This window comes from Otolemur garnettii, unplaced genomic scaffold (assembly GCF_000181295.1).
Source record: "Otolemur garnettii isolate 467f Iridium unplaced genomic scaffold, OtoGar3 scaffold00027, whole genome shotgun sequence".
Taxonomy (NCBI): Eukaryota; Metazoa; Chordata; class Mammalia; order Primates; family Galagidae; genus Otolemur; species Otolemur garnettii.
The window spans coordinates 8,155,869-8,175,577 of record NW_003852422.1 but is presented as its reverse complement, the minus strand read 5'-3'; the positions used below and the strand labels follow the sequence as shown (position 1 = coordinate 8,175,577).

At 41.4% G+C, this 19,709-nt stretch overlaps 1 protein-coding gene across 1 annotated transcript in view; it reads left to right on the top strand.

The window, feature by feature from the left end:
- Positions 1 to 1,766: 1,766 nt before the first annotated feature.
- The window catches only part of DOK6 (docking protein 6), a 338,799-nt gene continuing 320,856 nt past the window's right edge, over positions 1,767 to 19,709 (top strand). The window contains exon 1 of the mRNA XM_003788404.2: positions 1,767 to 2,029. Coding sequence (XP_003788452.1) covers positions 1,964 to 2,029 — 66 coding nt within the window. The 5' untranslated portion in view covers positions 1,767 to 1,963. The remainder of the gene's footprint in view (positions 2,030 to 19,709) is intronic.

The following is a 19,709-nucleotide window of genomic DNA, read 5'->3' as shown; positions in this document are numbered from 1 at the left end:
CAATATCCTTTATCTAACATAGGTAGTTGCAAAGAGGACTGAATAAGATAATGTATTTCAATCATTTGCAAACATAAAGTCTCCATATTTAAAAAAAAATGTCATGCAAGAGTAATGAAACAATGTAACAAAGAACAAGTGTCAAGCATTTAGAGGAAGGAATTACATGGAGTTAATAGCGAGTGAATGTAAATTTGCCAAGAAGGTAAGAGCTTGAGCCCATTCCAGAATGAGAGCGTAAGGGACCTTGCTCTGTTACTGTAATTATTTGCATCAGCATCTGGTACTTTGCATGAGGTGAGAGAAGGAAGGAAGGAAGGAAGGAAGGAAGGAAGGAAGGAAGGAAGGAAGGAAATGATAAGAATAATGTGCTATTAAGACAAGTTAGAATTCCCTTTGGGTTACATGGACCCTAGGTGGAGATTCTTGCTAAGAGTGAGGCAAAAATCTCCCCTTGGAATGATGGTCATTTGACTGGACTCAAGGGCATGTTATCCAGCTATTCAAGCTTTTACACATCCCCCCCCCATCAAGTTCAGTTTCCCAATCTTACGTACTCAATCTTAACGTTTCAAATATTGCTACCACATTTTAAATGAGAACCTGGAAAACTATTTGTTTGCCATAATGAACGAAAATAAGCAGCATTTTTGAACTTTTATTAAATATAAACTTTATAAACTGAGTCACCATAACAAATGTTCAGTCCTTATGCATTTTTCTCAGTTAGAAACATCCTTAGCCACTAAGTACTCAATGGTCTAGCCTATGGTAAAAATCCATATATTGCCTCCAGCCAAAATTCATTACTCCCTCTTTTCTCCTTGAAGCTTATAAAATAATGTCTATTTTAAATTAAATTGCCTTTGCAATGGGGAAGAACCTTTTTAAAAACCATGTGTTCCCACATTAAGGGGAGAAAGTTCTTCATTCTTTTGTTTTTACAAGTTGAAGGCATCCATAAATCATTCGCGTCCACTGATAACAGCCATGGTTTCCATCTCCCCCGAGAAGGGCCAGGAGCCACTTCCATCATCCTTAACCAAAAGCCACGCGTGAGGCAGCCGCTCGGGTCCGTCTCCTGGGCTTCCTCAGTGCAGGACGCCGGCGCCCGGCTGCTCCCGCGACTGCCAGTGTCTCCAGCAGCGGGCGGATCAGACACATGCGCACCATCGGTCTCTTTGTGTACACCGGGAAGGGGCTGGCGTCGATTTTCAGATCTAGCCGGGCAAAGACCTGGAAGGGCCGAGTGTGCTCAGGGATAAAAATGCACATTAACACTGAAATAAACAATTGTGTCGTTCCTGTTCGCCTTCAGCGTTGGAAGTCTCCCCACCGCCCCTTCCCCCGTGTCCAGTTTGGAGATTTAGAGCCCCGGAACGAGGACCGTGTCCTTAGGAATTCCGCACCCGGGGAGCGCGGCGGGCGCAGGGGCCGGGTGGGGCGCGGTACCCCGCGTCGCCAGGGAAGGAGCGCGTCTTGCGAGCATCTTGGAGCCCCGCCGCCCCGCGGGCCGAGGGAGGGAGCGGGGCCGGCGAATCAGCCCGCCCCTCGTCCCCGCCCCTCCCCCGCGCCGGGGAGCCGCGAGGGTGCGCTCCGGCCAGCTGTGCGCCGCCGAGCGAGGCGCCAGCCCGTGGGTGCTGCCGGGGGCGGCGGCGCGGAGGGGGCGCCCACAGCTGGCGGCGGCGCGGGCCGCGGCGCTCGGCTGGCGGCGGGGGGCGAAGGTGAGGACCGGATCGCCGAGGGCCGGCGCCGCTCCCCGCGCCGGGCCCCGTTCCCCGTCCGCGGCGGCCCTGCCACGGTCCCCGCGTCCCCGCCGGCAGGAGCTCGGGGAGGACCCGGCGGCGGCGCTGCTGCTGGCGGCGGCTGGCTGGATGCGAGACCCGAGCGGACCTAGCGGCGGACGGCGGCTCTCGACTCCGGAAAGCGGATCGCGGAGCGGACGAGCCCGGACGCGCTGGCCATGGCCTCCAACTTTAACGACATAGTCAAGCAGGGCTACGTGAAAATCCGCAGCAGGAAGCTGGGGGTGAGTCGCTCCTTCGGCTTTCCCCTTCCCCTGCGCTCGTTTGGCGGGGCTGGCGGCTGGGTTGGGGGGTGGGGGAGACACCAGGGAGAGGTGACCCGCGCAGGGACAGGGCAGAGAGGACCCGGCCCTCCTGCCGACAGCCCGCTTGTTGCTCTGCTGGCCTGGGGGCCGCACCTGACTGAGGGTCTCTGCAGACAGAGCTGGGGGCTGAAGGCTCCGGCAGCGCCACGGTCCCCATCCTCAAGTGCACTGGGCTGGTTTCGATCGTACTGAGAAGTCCGGTGGACGAAAGGGATTGTTGGTTCCCAAGAAAATTGTGCCTCGGTGAAGATTTACGTACAGTACAATCCACAGTGGTTTGTCCTCAGAAGTGTGCGCCTTTCGGGTGGACCTGGTCTGTGAGCAGGGGCGGGTGTGTGTGTGCGCGTGTGTGTGTGTGTGTGTGTGCGCGCTGAATCCCTGTTTTCTGGTCCCTGCTTCCCAGGCTTATTTTGAAATTCTTTTTCCGCTCTGCCCGCGCCGCGCGTCCCTGTCGGCTGTAGCAAGCGAGCTTAACGCACCCTGAGGCCGTGTGTACCTGTGCAGGAGGCAGGTGTGTGCTCCCACAGTCGCCCGCGATGGCGAAGTTGATGGAGACCTTTTCCTACTTTCTTTAGAGAGATGCTGCCTGACTTGGGAAGGAAACGGTGAAGACCCCGGGGATGCAAAACTTCGCTAGTGAATAGATGAAGTGGAAAGAGGGTTGCGCTGAGTGGGGGACGTGGGTGTGGACGGGAGGGGGCGGGAGAGGACCGACCCGCGCCTGGGCGCAGAGCTGCTCCGGCTCAGGACGCGAGGGGGCGGACGGGACTCTGGGCAGGAGGTCCCCGAGGAAAGCGCGATGTGAGGTGACCACAGAGACCCACCAGTGCAGAAAAGGGAAGGGAAAGAAGAGAGAGAGACAGAGAGAGAGGGAGAGAGAGAGAGAGCCAGTTCTCCGGATTCTCTGGTTGTCTCGCTACCTCACTGTCCTCAAAGTTCCAGTTCTCCCAAGCTCTGGAATCTGGAGTCCTGGGGCAAAGCGGCCTTGAGCTAGAACATTCCCTCGTGTGCTCTGCTGAAGGGATGAATACTCTGACTTGAACAAGGGGAGAAGCGGGGAGACCTTCGCTAATTTTCACGTTAAAAAGAAAGAAAGAAAGAAAGAAAGAAAGAAACCAAACGGAATAACGGAATGTTGCCTTAGACCATTGAACAAAGGTACAGTAGGGTACAGAATAGAGGGAAGGTCACCGGCGCCAGGAGGCCAGGAAGGTAATTAGCCAGGAAGGCGTTGGGACTGGGCGTAAGGGCAGAGGCAGACGTGCCCCTCCGCGCTCCTTCTGCGGCTCTTCACATTACAGGTGCAGGCAGGATCCCGAGGACACCAGGGCCCCTTCCCAAACTTCCGCAGATCTGCGTAGGCTGGGAGGGAACTTAAAGAGCCGGGTGGCGACGACGCCTCCTCCGGCAGCCTTTGCCATGTGCCCCGCCAGGGCCAGACTAGAGAGCCAACGCTGGCTGGGTTCAGACCCTCAGCCAAGTTTCAAGGGCTTTTCGTGGGGAGAAGAAAGTGCCTCGTTCTTTTCCGGGGAGATCAGGACGTAGCCACGGGAAAAGCTGCGGCTGTCCGGGAGGAAGGCTGGTGGTTTTCAGCAGCCAGGACGCAGTGCCCAAATCTGTCACCTGCACAGCTGTCAGCCAAGAAGGGGGTGGGAAGCTAGAGCTGGGGGGGAGTCATCTTCCTAACTTGACCTCTGAAGCCCTTTGCTCTCCCACCAGGTGTTTGCTCGTCCTTCTCCCCCTTCTGTTTTTTGAGCGCCATGGCGATTGTGTCTGACACCTCAGACTGTATAAATTAGTGGATGGATTAAGTCCCAAGGTGAGATGCGCGTCTGCTTTCACAGTCACCGTGCGCATGAAAATGAGACTGACAAGTCCAGCCCTGAGAATCCCCTTCTTGCTCGTGCACTGGGCCCTGGAATCTATGGGATTCCTTCCCGATCCAAGCTTTCTAGGATTTCACACAATAAAAACCGAATATGTAGCCCAGTTATAAGACAGATTCCAAGGAAAGTTCATCGAATGCTTCTCGGGTAACTGGGCCATCAGCAGGCTTCGCAATGTCCTTTTAGAACCCCATTTCAGCCTAATGATGGGTGCTGGTGTTTGTTTATACTTCCAAAGCTTCTTTGTCTGTACTCACTGTTTAGACCTTTGCCTTAATAAAGTGCAGCCTTCATAGAAAACAATAAAAGTGTGTTCTTATACAAATGAGTTACTTTTGTTTTTCACTTCTACCTGAGAAATGACAACTTCCAAGTTGATGTTGAAACATTTTTGTCTTAATATTAAGTCAAAATTAAATTCATCTGGACTATCATGGAAGACACCATTATTTTTAAAAAGTCAGACACTTTGACACTTTTATATTGAGAATATTCTAATATTCTGAAGAGTGAATTTAAAGGACAAAACTTCATGCAGCTGGTTCTGTAAAGCTTAGTAAGTTAAGTAAGTCCTGTAACATAGTAATACTGGGCAACTATTGCGTGCCTTAAAAAGTCATACTCCAAATGGTATAAGTGGAAATTATCTAAATGTTAATATTTCCTTTGCATAGTTAATAATACATATTCCTAAATTTGGGGACTTAAAACTATGCACTTTTCCAAATATTAAATATATTATTTTAAACTCTATGAACTCATGAGGATTCTTGTATGATTTATGTCCAAAACTAAATTTCAAAATATAAATGATTTTTATTCAATATGTGTAGATATTTTATTTGTTATGGATAGAAATTATGCTTTTAAAGCACAAGTTATGTAATAGTCCAGAGGAAAACAGCCTGGGGTATGAGACCAATTGCATCAGAGCTAACTGTGATCTGAAACATGGCTTAGGAGGGCATGTTGCTGTGTGCCCTTATTGCTCACACATTAACCAAGGTTTAGTGTAACTCCGAAGAATGGCAGTAAGGCAGGGCTTGCCCTCTAGCAGTTGGAGAACCTGTGCACAGGTGTGGAAAGGTCTCTCGTCCTGTGTCTCAGAGAATCTGGACAACCTGTTGCATACGGTCCCTTAGCCCACAATTTGAGCACAGCAGTAAATGTTAAAGATTATTATTATTTTTTTTTTTGAGACAGAGTCTCTCAGGGTAGAGTGTCATGGCATCATAACTCACAACAATCTCAAATTGTTGAGCTCCAGTGATCCTCTTGCCTCAGTTGCTGGGACTACAGGTGCCTGTCACAAGGCCTGGCTGGTTTTTCTGTTCTTAGTAGACACAAGGTCTTACTCTTGCTCAAGCTGGTCTTCAACTCCTGAGCTCAAGCAATCTACCAGCCTAAGCCTCCCAAAGTGCTAAGATTACAAGGAGGAGCCACCACACCTGGCTGTGTTAAAGAAATAGGGAGCGGCAGCATTAAAATTTGTCTGGACTCATTAATCATCTTTTCCTTCCATTTAGGAAAATAATTTTCAGGAATAAATATAACCATTTTTCTGAATTTTACTAGTGCTTTTGAAAATGTTTATTAAATCATTCGATTTTTATAGCTATTAAGTTGTAAAAAGTATAATGACTTGACTTACAGTCTTTTTTAAAATTCTGTAGTAGATTTTTGTGCTAATCTATCAGTTTTATGAATATATTGTTTTCCTTTAGCACACTTTATATTGTCCATTTTTCTTACTCATTTATCTGTAGCATGATTGGTATTAGAATTCACAAGGTGCCCTTGGGATCAGTTATTCTTTTTCCTTTTAAGAAAAGGGCACCTAAAATCACTAATAAAAATAAACAAAAAGCAAGGGTATTGGTCAACACTGTTTATCTTTTTGCTTTGATAATCTATTCTTTTCTGGCCTCTGATTGGGTAAATTTAGGAAGCAAGATATATATTACAAAATATCCAATCTGTTCTTGCTGTGCATCCAAACTAAGAACTCCGTCACTGAGAGCATTACAGACCTAATACTTTGCTTGTTGACGTTATAAATTTATCAAAAATGAATGCAGCATGATGGGGTCATCTCCTCCGCCGCCTCCTCCTCATCACAATCATCATCAACGTCATTGTACGAATTCCAGGATGTTATAATTAGACTAATTCTAAACTCAGGCTTCACATTGTTATCAAGGAATTCCATTCAAATGCATCAATGTGAATATTCACAGACACATTACGCCCAGGCAGAGCACGATCTTTTTCTGAGAGATTGGTATTGGTATGTGGTACGTGCCAAAGAAGTGTTCCAGGATAAAGCGATTGTGTGTGTGTGTGTATTCATTTACGTATCCAACAGATGACTGCATTATCTTGAGGTGTCTACTGTTTATAGGTGGTGTACACTGGTGTGTGAGTGTGTGTGTGTACACAGGCACATACGTGTGCTAAAGAGCATGAATTATGTCAGGGTTATTTACAATAAATAACTTGTCATGGCTACTTTTAGTCCATTGGGCCAGTGATAGTCATTTTGGTCCATCTTGATTGTAGGGTAAAGAAGGGAGATGTGGAGACACACGCTTGGAGGTGGGGTTTTAGATGAGCACTGATTTTATGAGCTTAACATTATTCAAAATGTTATGTTTTGCATATTTTCCGTATCTCTTTACAATTTGATATGAATTCATCTACCTCTTGCCCTTTCTTCCTCCTTGATTAAAGCCTCGAACCACCTTCAGTTCCTTAAGAGATTATTGATCTCCTTTCTGTAAACAAATAGCTGGGCATGAGAGGTGCTTGTGAAAATTTACCCCTTATAGAAGTTCACTCATTAAAATAAGTAGAAATTTGCACATGTGCATGTGTATAGTTCTTTTGTCCATTAGAGCATTTTAAAATATCTTTGTTCTCCTAAATCTCTAAAATCTATTTTATGTATTACCAATTTGTCAAGAATTACATGCAATAAATATATTTAAAACAAAATGTGTATTACAAAATATACTAGAAGGAGAGGACGACCATTCTTCTAAGTGAAGTATCCCTGGAATGGGAAAAACAATCACCATATGTAAATGCTAAAATGGAACTACGGGATCAGCACTTATATTCATATGTGGAAATAAAACTCAACTCAACGGAAATCAAGTATGTGGCAGAGGAGGAAGGGCTGGGTAAATCCACACCTGGCAAGTACAATGCACGTTATCTGGGTGAAAGGCACGCTTACAACTTTGACTCAAAATGCGCAAAAGCAAAATAGGCAACCAAAATGTGTGTCCTCCATAATATTCTGAAATGTGATAAAATATAGAATGTATAAGTAACTTAATAATTCTGCCCATTCAAAAGTTCAAAAGAGCTTTCAAGATCATTACTTCAGATGTGAATTCCCGATCCATGGATTTAGATACGGAAGTTTTAATGAGTATGTTTAAATCTTTAGCTCTTCTAGAACATTGTGTAACCTGGGCACTACTTTCTGAAATGGATTTGTGCTATCCATTCCTATTTATCATTTATTTCTTACTCATTAGATATGGATTTAGAATGTATGAAAATTTCAATTATTAGAGCTCTTTATTTTATTGTAGACTTTTATTCATGGTAACTTTTATATTCTTAACACTGTACATTTGCCACTTATTTCTATATCGTTATATATATCCACAGAAACTGTTTCTTCAAATTTTATGGGAGGAGAAGGTCTAATCTATCTTGTATCCAATGCCAATCTGGATTGTAACTTAATCCAATAAGATTATATAAATAATATACATTACATTATGTATAACTGTATGTTTTTGTGTGTGACATTTCAGATATGCTTAGAAACTCCACTGTCTGCATAGGTGATTTTTTTTTAAATTCCTCTTCATATTAATGCCTTTGGTTCATTGCATTTTAAAAGTTAAAGAGAGAAAAACCAAGGAAATAAAAGTAATTCTAACAGTAAAGTCAGACCCAGGCATTTGGCTGGATTTTCATTGTCAGTAATTCTGCCTATATTAATCCCTGGGAGAATGGTAAGGCAGGAGGGAGATACAAAGATTGGCATCCCAGGTTTTATCTTGATAGAATTACGGATGACTGCAGGCAAGGTGAGCTTTAAAGATGGCATTCCTTTTCTCAAGTAAAAAAGATCATATTCAATGCTTAGAGAAGGTTTTCAAATGACCGAAATTAATAAATCGTGAGCAGGGTAATTATACAGGGATCTCATATCATTCAAAATGCTACATTCTCAATTTCCCAGTATCAGCGGTTCTCAACCTGTGGGTGCGACCCCTTTGTAACAGTGAAAATACATCGCGGCATTAGGAAGGTTGGGAGCCACTGCCTTAAATGTTTTTCAGAAGTGCACAAGCATAGCTAATATTTTGGATCCGTATAAAATAGTGTAAGGGAAACAGTTTAACCTGAAGTGTCCGTATTTGACCCACGCGTCATCTTTGCAAACTTTTCTTTTTATTAGTAAGCATTGTTGTCCTACTTGCATCAAAAGCCACGGAAATGCTGCCGAACGGGACTGTTAAGATTTGTGTCTTTGGACAGTTTCTAGTTACATCAGCTTCATTTCGGAAACTGTAGAAGATAAAAGGCAAGCATTACAAGCAAAATAAAACTTACTTGTAGTCCCACTATTTATGGACAATCTCCAGATTTCATAGATTTTAAAGTACTAGTTTTAAGGGAAACGTAATTTCTGTTAAATTAGATCAAATAATTAAAAAGGAGCATACTGTGATTCCTTTAGCCTCAATTTTATTAGTTTTGCTTCACTTTACTCTAGGTATTTCTTTTTTTCTTGAAGATTTTATAACTTTGTCCACAGAGCCCACAAATTCCAGATAGAGAATATTTTCATTAACTTTCTACATATTTCCTCATTAGTTTCACCTTAAGATAGAGAGCAGGATAATCCTCTGAGTAATTCCTTTTTATTGATGTATTGTAACGCTATTGCTCAGTGAGAATATTGCCCCTGTCAGTCAAATTGGATTGAATGAGAAGCGATCTTTTGCTATAAGCAGAAAACAAATTCATTTAATAAAGAAAACTATTATTTTCATATTGTTTGATATTGTCAGTGATTGTTTTAATCTTTGAACATGGGCAACATATTTTTTCTGCCATTTTGATGAATTAATTGCAGAAGAGGCTTGGTTAAAATAGATTTGGCTTAACAGCAAAATTACAGGTAGCACAAAGACCTTGATGCTTAGTTGAATTTGATACTTCATAATAGTCACATAATTAAGCTTCATTTTGGGCATAGTGTGCATTTTACACCTTATAAAAAATCTTCACATAAATTATTTCATATCAGGTCTTTGAAAGTATATTTAATTGTACCCCAATTTTATACATAAACTAGAATCCAAAAAGATGAAAAATGTATCAGCCAGAGTTACAGAGACACTGGTGGGTTTGTGTGTTTGTATATGCTCCAACCTTAGTTTATAAGTTCAAGTTCACTGTCCACTGTATGGGTACTCTTCAAAGTGAATGTGTTTTCTTTAATTGGTAACTTAGTATCAAGCTGATATGAACAATTCACTTTACTCAAGTTATTTACATTTCAGATCAAAGTGCTAGTGAAATAATTTATGCCACAGTGAAGTTCTTCATAGATATTTGTTCAGGCCACTGTGAAGGGACAAAATTTTATTTTCATTGATAATGATTCCAAACTCACACATTAGCTTCCAAAATTTAGCTAAGAGTGTTTAGGTAGAATTTAAACCATTTTTTTAAACTATTGAAACTTTTTTTTAACTTTACTTGTGGAAAATGATCTTTTGTTTAACGTGGTTACATAAATGATTATGTAAATCAGTGAACTCAATGAAAAGTGAGTTCATTTAAAGAAAAACATAAGTTAGAAAACTACCAATTTACTGGGTTCTGGCAAATCCAGTGGGGGTGTATGGAGATACAGTCACTCAGCAAATAGAGTAGCAATGTTACCCAGCTGCCTGAGCGTGGGACAGTCCCGCAGTGCACTGGGGTCTCTATCTGAGAGCCTGAGATCCAGTCACCCAGCAAATAGCATAGCGGTGTTACCCAGCAGCCTGAGCGTGGGACAGCCCCACAGTGCACCGGGCTCTCTATCTGAGAGCCTGGGTTTTTAATTTTGTTTCTCTGTTTCATTGTTTGCTGCTTTAAAGAAGCAGGAATCAACATAGATGTATTTAAATGATGTTCCTTTTCAAAAATTTCTCCTTATTTTTCTAAATTGCCTAAATGCCACTATTGTACTCATGGGTCTATATTTATATAAGGTGTATTACAGGTATAAACATGTATAGTGATTTTTTTCTCTTTGTTTTTCTTTGTAACCATGAAATTGCTTTTGTCTGACCACTCGCTAGCATTATATATATATGTGTGTGTATGTGTGTGCGCACGCACGTGTGTTTTATATTAAATGTACTGCGTGTATATTAAGTAGAGTATGTCTGTATTTCCAAATGCCGTATCAGTGCCCACACATGAAGAATGATCTTCCCTGACTGGATAGCAACACCTCCTCCCTGTCTGTGCACCAGGAGAAGGAAATGTACCTAAAATATCTTATAGGACACAGGAAAGTTCTTACTATGTAAATCCTTACATGTCTCCATTATTCCTTAATTGAAAAAATAGATATGATATTTGTAAAAAATTGAAAAATTCTTATTCTTTTCAAAAACTGTGACTTTTAATGTGTGACAACCAGTAAAGCTATTTATTGATATTTATATAACTCCAGTAAATTTTCTCACATACTACCCAGAAACAAGAATAAAAGTATACTTTTTACATATTTGACCTTGCTTTGAAGAAATGTGCCTTTTTGTTTATCTACTAGCAAATAGGAGTTCATTTTCATGAGTGTTGTAAGGACCCAGGGCCTGCGCTGCAGAACGTACCCACTGCATTGTACTGTAAGGACCCCGGAGCCCACGCTGCAGAACGTACCCACGTCATTGTATCATAAGGACCCGGGGGCCGCGCTGCAGAACGTACCCACGTCATTGTACCGTAAGGACCCCGGGGCCCGCGCTGCAGAACGTACCCACTGCATTGTACTGTAAGGACCCCGGAGCCCACGCTGCAGAACGTACCCATGTCATTGTACCGTAAGGACCCCGGGGCCCGCGCTGCAGAACGTACCCACTGCATTGTACTGTAAGGACCCGGGGCCCGCGCTGCAGAACGTACCCACTGCATTGTACTGTAAGGACCTGGGGCCCGCGCTGCAGAACGTACCCACGTCATTGTACTGTAAGGACCCTGGGGCCCGCGCTGCAGAACGTACCCACGTCATTGTACCGTAAGGACCCCGGGGCCGCGCTGCAGAACGTACCCACGTCATTTTACTGGCAATTTTATAGCCTTCGACATGTTTTGGAATCTTTAAGTACTAATAACGCAAGTTTTCTAAGCAAAACTACAACTAGTACCAGATCACAATATTGAGTTTAATGATAAGCTACCAAGTTTGTACATATTTAAGAACTATATTGTTCTACACATTTAAACCATGACAACTTTTTAGAACTCTGGAGGCTATTTTTAACACATATTTTGTGGCTTCCTAACACTTTGTATACTCATCTATATTTCTGAGACCTTTATTTAAAAAAAAAGTTCTCAGCCATAATTGCGTATGACCTACCTCTGCTGGGTTTTCCTCTTTGAATTAATCTGGCTGGATTTAGCGTGGACATGTTTTAAAGGCTCCACAGAATGATTTTAATGGAGCACCATGGTTGATAATCATTACCATACCAAGATTTTTGAAGAAAGAGAGAAATCGTGTGACATGTTAGATTCTTCTGACTACACTGTTGTTGGTGCTGAGACCTCTGAAATGTAAAGTTAATTATCCATTGAATCAGTCATGAGACTTAATTTCCTGACAGTCTGTAATGCTTTATAATGTCCACCCAGAAAGGATATAGTCAAAACTTCAGTAAAGTACAGAAATCCACTTCTTAAACAATATGAGCAATGCAAGTTAAACTTTTTTCTGGCCTCTAGATCACACTTTCTGTCACCTCCCCGGACCCCTGTCTGCTACTAATACTGGCAACATGGCTGCTTCTAACAGACTTCCTTCTTCTAATTTGACATTTTAATCTAAGTAATTAGAATATTGTGGTTGTTTAAATTGATGCTGCTTTTTCCAACTGGAGATTCAGACTGTTAAAAGCAGCTCAGAGTTAATTTTTTATTTTACGTAGGTCAGGGTTCATAGCAGGGAAAGATAGCTGCTGTGGAGAAATGCCTTGCCCCAGATGTCTAAGAGTTTTCTTATGTTCTTCCTTTTGTTCTTTGCTTCTATTTTAGAAATAGGGCAGCATGGACGGGTAGAAGGAGAGAGAATTGAGACAGGTATATACGTACTTCCTAAGTCCATATAAGTGGCGTGTGCTGTTAGTGTTTACAGAGGGAGTCAGCACTAAACTGAGAAGTCGGAGGATTGCGGGGAGCATTGCTAAGTTATGTGCATATCCAGATAATACTATGTGTCTTGGCGGTTAGGGAGTAATGAGGTTAAGACACAAAATAAGCATGATTGTGGTATGCTAGGAACCTAGGAATTACTGATGTGTATTATAAGAGTGGTTAAATATTCATTCTCAAATTCACAAGGTCCCTGAAAAGATCATAAGGTGTAGACTAGATTGTAGTGGATAAGGCTGTTGGCAAGGCAACCAGCTATAGGTGAGTCTTAGGACCTTGAAACGTGAAGAGATTTAAAGCACCAGACAAGGGACAGTGGGACTGAAAGTCGTCATCCTGCCAGTGTTTTGTTTTTCTAGCTCTGGGAAGAAGTAAGTCATTTACTTACCATTGTTTATATTGGGGAATCAGCTGGGAGTTTTATTTTTGCTGCTTAAAAATGATGACTCTTTTGTCCTCTGACTTATTTTGACATCTTGATCTTTGGTTTTCAGGAGTTTTGCTATGGCGTGTGGAAGTGTAGTTTTCGTTCTCTTCGTCTTTCGTGGAGTTTGTAGTCCTTCTTGATTATTTGGCTTGATATCATTCTTCCGTTTTGAAGTTTTTCTGCCATTACCTCTTCAAACATCAATTCTATCCGTTATCTCTCTTGCTTCCTGACTTACTTGTAAGGAAGGAGAGATGGGTGGAAGGGAATTTCTGCCATATCTTCTAGGTCTCTTAGCTTTCTCTCTTTCATCCTTTTGGCCTCTTACATCTTTAGGATGGATATTTTTGTCGGACATTTCTTTGAGGTCACCAGTTTTCTGTTCAGCTGTGAATAATCCACTGTTAAAACTATTGATTGTTAACAATTTTTATTATTTTATTTTCTGGTCTGGAATTGTCATTTGGTCCTTCTTGAGAAAATTATTATAAGAATAAATTGTCAATTTTATTTTTGGTGGTCTTTCATGCTTCCAAATACATGATTTTTATATGCATCCAGCATGCCTTATCATTTACACGTGTGCTGTCCTGAATTATCTAGTGCACCATTAACACGAATGGAACTTTTTCATCTGGTTGAATAGTATGGTTTCTTTGTGTAGAGCTGAAGGTCATGTGATCCACCAGAACTCTGGTAAGTCAAGGGAGTGGGTTATGGTGCTTTCCTTATTGTGAGACCCTCACATTATCGTAATCTTGCCTTAGGATATTTTCAGAGAAAGTTTTCTACTTCCGTAGCAGAAGTAGGGGTTATGATAATGACGTAGAAGAAAAAATAAAGGTATTTGAGTGATAGGACTAACCACAATCATTCCATGTAGACATGTGTGTCTAACCTGCTTCTGTATAAAAATGGAGGGGATGGCAGAGACAAGAAGCAGACAAAAGCCTGCCTAGGCATTGGACAGTGGATATAGCCAAATGGTCTCACTCCTTAAAACAGTAGTTCTTAACCCTGGATGTATATTGCCATCATAGGAGAAGAGTTTTTGAGGGTTTTTCTCCTGTGTTTGTTTGTTTGTTTGTTTGAGTAACCAGTAATAGGTGTTTAAGACCTACTTTCAGAGATTCTAATTTAATTGATCTCTGGACAAGAGAATTACTTGTGTTTGGATTGCTTTTAGTATCCCCACATGATTTTACAACAAATTAAATATTTTTGTAAGAATAATTTTCAAAGCCAGTGTTTGCCAGTATATGTGATGTTACCGTAGAACTGTAGTTAGCTAGGATAAGTAGGGTAAACTACATCTCCAAAAGTAACAACCTAACAATATGGATGGCTATATTTGCCACTTGTCATCTAGTTTTTCTACCTAGCGTTTGAGTCTTTTTTTCACACTTGGATAATACCCTCACATTATAAATGTTGAAGGTAGAAAGTAATACCTTGTGTTATGGAAAATGAAATGTGAAAAGTATTTGTCTCCCTTTTAGCTAGGGCACGAGGACGTGAGTTCGCTCGGAACCTGAGACAGACTTTGAGTTAGTGGCAACGGAGGCAACTCAGTGGAGGGAGCCTCACAGGGGAGGACAGAGCAGAGTGATCATTTCTGCTGGATCAATTTATTGATGCAAAAATAGAAACAAAGCAAATTACTGCACGTAGTGTCTAAAGGTAATATTTGCATCCACCCACTTTAATGATTTTAGAGATCATTTATGGTTACTTGGTCTTAAACCTGATTCTCCAGTCCTCTATTCCTAATTTGAAATAAGAAAAAATTTCATACATTTCTTTCTATCTGAATCAGCCACTTTCTGCTTCTGTTGCTTACAAATAATACATAAAACTGATAAAATGAAATGATCAGATGTTACCCAGTTAAATTTTAGAATATCTTAAAGTAATTCATGTCTTAGAGTAAGGAATATTAAACAGTTGTGTGTAGCAATTTGTAGGCAGCAGAATGCATTATCTCATGTAGTCACTGCTAGCTTGGATGTTAGAGCATCATTAGTGAATTCTTCTGTTCACTCGTGGAGATTTGTACAAACTTAGATGTAAGGATACATTCAGATCATATAGTTAAGAAAAAGTTTGTTTTAAATAGAGACCTACACAACTACACTTAACATATTTTTGGCAAAGATTTATTTAGGATAACTCAATAAAGAGGGATACCTTTATTTTTCTTTAAATAAACAACATAAATTTATTGCTCGCAGGTCTGGAGGCTGGGAAGTCCAAGCTGAAGGTGCCAGCAGATTCGGGGTTTGGGGAGGGTCTGTTTCTCCTGGATGGCACCTTCTGTGCGTCTTCACTCAGTAAAGAGGGCAAACAGCTCCCTTAAACCTCTTTTATAAGGTCTCTAAAATCATTCATGAGTGCTCTATCCTGGGGACTTAATAATTTCCTAGAGTGCCCACCTCTTTGTACTATCACTTTGGTGATTAAGTTTCCACATATGAATTTTGGAAGGATGCATTCAGACCATAGCAGGTACCTACCTCCTGACACTGAGAGCATAACAACACCCAGTGTCTTAAGTTGACCTACACAAAACTGTTGATATCTGACCACTTTTCTTTTTTATTAATTTTGAATTAAAATCATAACTGTATACATTTATGGGGTACAGTGTGGTGATTTGATATGTAATGTGGAATGCTTAAATCAAACTGATGAACACAGCCTCACCATCACTTCACTTACTTATTTTTTTGTGGTAAGACAATGAAAATTTACTCTGCGTCATTTTGCAGCATCCCTTTGCACTGTGCATGTTAGGTGAAATCCCACCAAATGCCCTCCCTGCTCCCACCAATCATCCTCCCCCTTCCCCTCCCCTCTCCTTCTTCACCCTCTCCCCCAAGCCAGACTCCATACATCTTTTATGTTTACCTGGATGAAGTTGGAGCACAGGCTTCTTAGTAAAGTATCTCAAGAATGGGAAAAAGTGTATACAATGTATTCAATACTAATATGAAACCAATATATAACCACTTACACACCCACATGAATGAGGGATACCTTTTCAACAAGTGTAGCTCTAGCAAATGAGTACCATAGCCAATTTCACTAAGTGCTACTCCACATGACCCTCTCATCTCCTGAGTCAAAACAGGTCACAGACTTAAATGTAGAACATAAAACTGTGAAACTTTTAGAAAAAAACATTAGAAGAAAATGTAGGACTAGGCAAAGAGTTCTTAGACTTGACACCAAAAGTATGATCCATAAAAGGAAAAAATTGATAAATTCATCTAATCAAAATTAAAGACCTTGGCTCCTTGAAAGACCCCATGAAGAGGAAGAAAAGATAAGCTATCATCCGAGAGAAAATCCTTATACACTACACATATATGACAAAGGACCAGCATAAAAAAATCTCTAACTGTACAGAATTATTTTACAATAAAAAAAAATGCAATTAGAAAACAGACAAAGTACATGAACAGAGGTTTCACCAGAATCGATACATGGACAACAGGTAAGTGATGAGCGGTTGTCTGGCATCCTTAGCCAGAAGGGACATGCAAATTAAAACCACCGTGAGACATCACTATTGCAGAAGGCTTGGGGGAAAAAGTGACATCAAATGCTGGTGAGAACGCAGAGGAGCTGGGAGCTGAGTCACTCAGACTTCACTGGTGGGAACAGAAAGTGGTTCAGACATCCTGGAAAACAATTTGGCGGTTTCTTAACGACCTCAGTGTGCAGCTCCCATAAGACATGGCAATTGCACTCCTACACATTATCCCAGAGAAATGAAAACTGTGCTCACACACAAACCTATTTATGGATCTTCATAGCTGTTTTTTTTTTTTTGTAAGAGCTCCAAACTGAAAGCAAAGCTGATATTCATCCTTAGGTGAAGGGCTGAACAACCTCCTGTCCTTCATATCATGCAATGCCCTAGGCAAGAAAAAGGACTAAACTAACGATACACACAGTCATGATGAATTTCAAAAGAATTTTGTACAGTGTGTGAAAAACACCAGTCCTCAAAGGGTATATACTATGTGATTTCATTCATGCAGCATTCTTGAAATAATAAAATTACAGGAAAAGAGATGATTAGTAGCAAACATTATGGACAGGGGAGAAGGAGCAGTGTGTGTGTGTGAGGTGGAGCAGTTTGAAATGTGTGAAATGTGTAACGTGAGGGGTCCTTTGGGGGATGAAATGTTCTTGGTGTTAATTGCATTATACTCAAGATTTTGGTTATGACATGGGGCTAGGGTCTTACACTTGTAAGAAGTTACTACATGGGAATATTAGGTAAAGAGTATGCAGGCTCAGTGTATTATTACTAAGAACTATGTGTAGGACTGCAATTATCTCAAAACAATTAAAAAATGTAAGAAAGGGAATCAAAATGTAGCCTCATTTCACAAACATGACAAGTAATCTGTTGGGGGCATAACTGTAGGGGGAATAGTGTAGAAACTTGGAAACGTGGTCTTTTAGAATCAGTTGGCTGGGGTTTGATTCATAACTCTGTCAGTAACCAATTGTGTAATCAACACTAAGTATCAAATACCTCCTCATTTTTCATAATTGTAAAGTGGATATATGAATGCTAGCCTCGTTATGTTTTATTGAGTAAAATAGTATTTTACAAGATTAAAAACAGTGCTTGGTATAGGACGCTCTAAACCCTTGAGAGGTAGAATTGATTGACGGATTCTGCAAGGCTCCTGGAAGGGCGCTTTTTAAAGAAACACACATGGACAGCCCTTCTACAGTGAGCTTTCATGAGAGAAGAAAGTCTGATGCCCCAGTTCTTCCAATGTGCGTAATGAGTTAATTTCTTTCCTATATGGAAAAGGATAGTGACTGTGCAATTCTTGGGAACTGAGGAAAATAATTACTCGAATCGTTTCTAGTAATCCTTAGTTCATGTGTGCAACTCAAGTTGAGAAAAGATAAATTTTGGTCTACGGACTGTCAGCTTCTGCTCATCAGCAAGACCGTAGATGAAGAGGAATGGTGGTCTGTAAAGATGCACGCCAAGTATTTATTCTGTACAATTTTAAGTCAGTAGCTAAACTCACAGACTGGTACAATGAGTTCATATAGCTAGCCATGTTGATACTGTGTAATGTTATGGGTTGCTTTTTTATAGAACATCTCTGCAAGCATGCCTGTTTTATTTTAAGCACCTAAAGGTTAAAGTATTTGCAAGACAAATACTGATTTTGGAAAAATAATCTAAAACAGTAAGAAAAGCAATATTTTGAGCATCACACAAGATAGGTCAAAAATATTTGCCTCACCTATGCAATGCATTCATTAAATCCAAGTTTACTAAACTGTAAATGATTACTTTAGGGATTACAGAACTTTTAGGGATTTTAGATTGAATTCAGTGAATACACTCGTCATTTACTGAGCCGATCATGTGGTTGGCTTAATCAACACCTAATCACACTTAATTAACTAATGACATTTCAGACTGCCCTTTCCAGTAGCTACTCTGTTTTTTCCCACCTTCCATATTTCTAGATAAGTTTTTCTCAAGAGAAAATGGAGGTAAGGGAGGAAGGAAGGAAGGAAGACAGACAACAACCATGTTGTTATAATGAAATGAACCGTTTTTACTGAACAGTCTTATGATATTCTGAAACCCAAGCCACAGTGAAAAGATACACTTTTCACGCCATAGAAAAGATACATTTGCATTTTTCATGAAATTTAACTATCTGGAAAAATACATGAATATGCAAATATGGCTTAATGGAATAATTATTTGCATTGCCAGTGTTAAAATTGGACATAAAAATGGCTCTTCTTTTGGAGACACTGAGAATTATTTCCTTCAAAGTGAGGACTTTTCATCCACTGCCACTAAGTTTTTCCGAGAAGTATAGTGGGCAGTTGGAGAAACAGCTGGTTTCTGTTCTTAACAACTCGGGAACCTCAGTATCCCTGTTTCAAAATTTCACCTATTTGAGAACGTACTCAATTTTTTTTTTTTTTTTTTTTGAGACAGAGTCTCACTATGTTGCCCTCAGTGGAGTACGGTGACATCACAGCTCACAGTAACCTCAAACTCTTGGGCTTAAGCGATTTTCTGGTCTTAGCCTCCCAAGTAGCTGGGACTATAGGCGCCCCCTACAACACCCAGCTATTTTTTGTTGCAGTTGCCATTGTTGGCTAGCTGGCTTGGGCCGGGTTTGGACCCACCAAATTTGGTGTATGTGGCTGGAGCCTTAACCACTGTGCTATAGGCGCTGAGCCGAGAACATACTCAAATTTTACTCTCTTCAGAACATGGTACCTGTCTTCCCTAACTGAGCAGTGTTCTGATCTCTCTGAGCTCATCGAGTGTTTGTTTGTAACCTGGCCCACCACAGAGAGCTGTGTGGGTTGTGCCAGCACAAATCTAACATACTTCTTTCACATAGCCAGGGGTTCTTAAACTTTTTAAACAGGGGGCCAGTTCACTGTCCCTCAGACCATTGGAGGGCCAGACTGCGGGCCTGGGGACGAGTAGGCTGCTAAGCAGGACAGACAGTGGCAGCAAAAACACCTGGCGGGCCAGATAAGTGTCCTAGGTGGGCTGCATGTGGCCTGCAGGCCATAGTTTGAGGATGCCTGAAGACTATGATGTAATTGCTACCATGGAGTTTTATGTACAACCTTGGCCCTGTTTGATTGCTGCTGTGGAGTTGTTGGTACAACCTTGGCCCTGTTTGATTGCTGCCATGGAGTTGTTGGTACAACCTTGGCCCTGTTTGATTGCTGCCCTGGTATTATATGGACAACCTTGGCCCTGTTTGATTGCTGCCATGGAGTTGTATGTACAACCTTG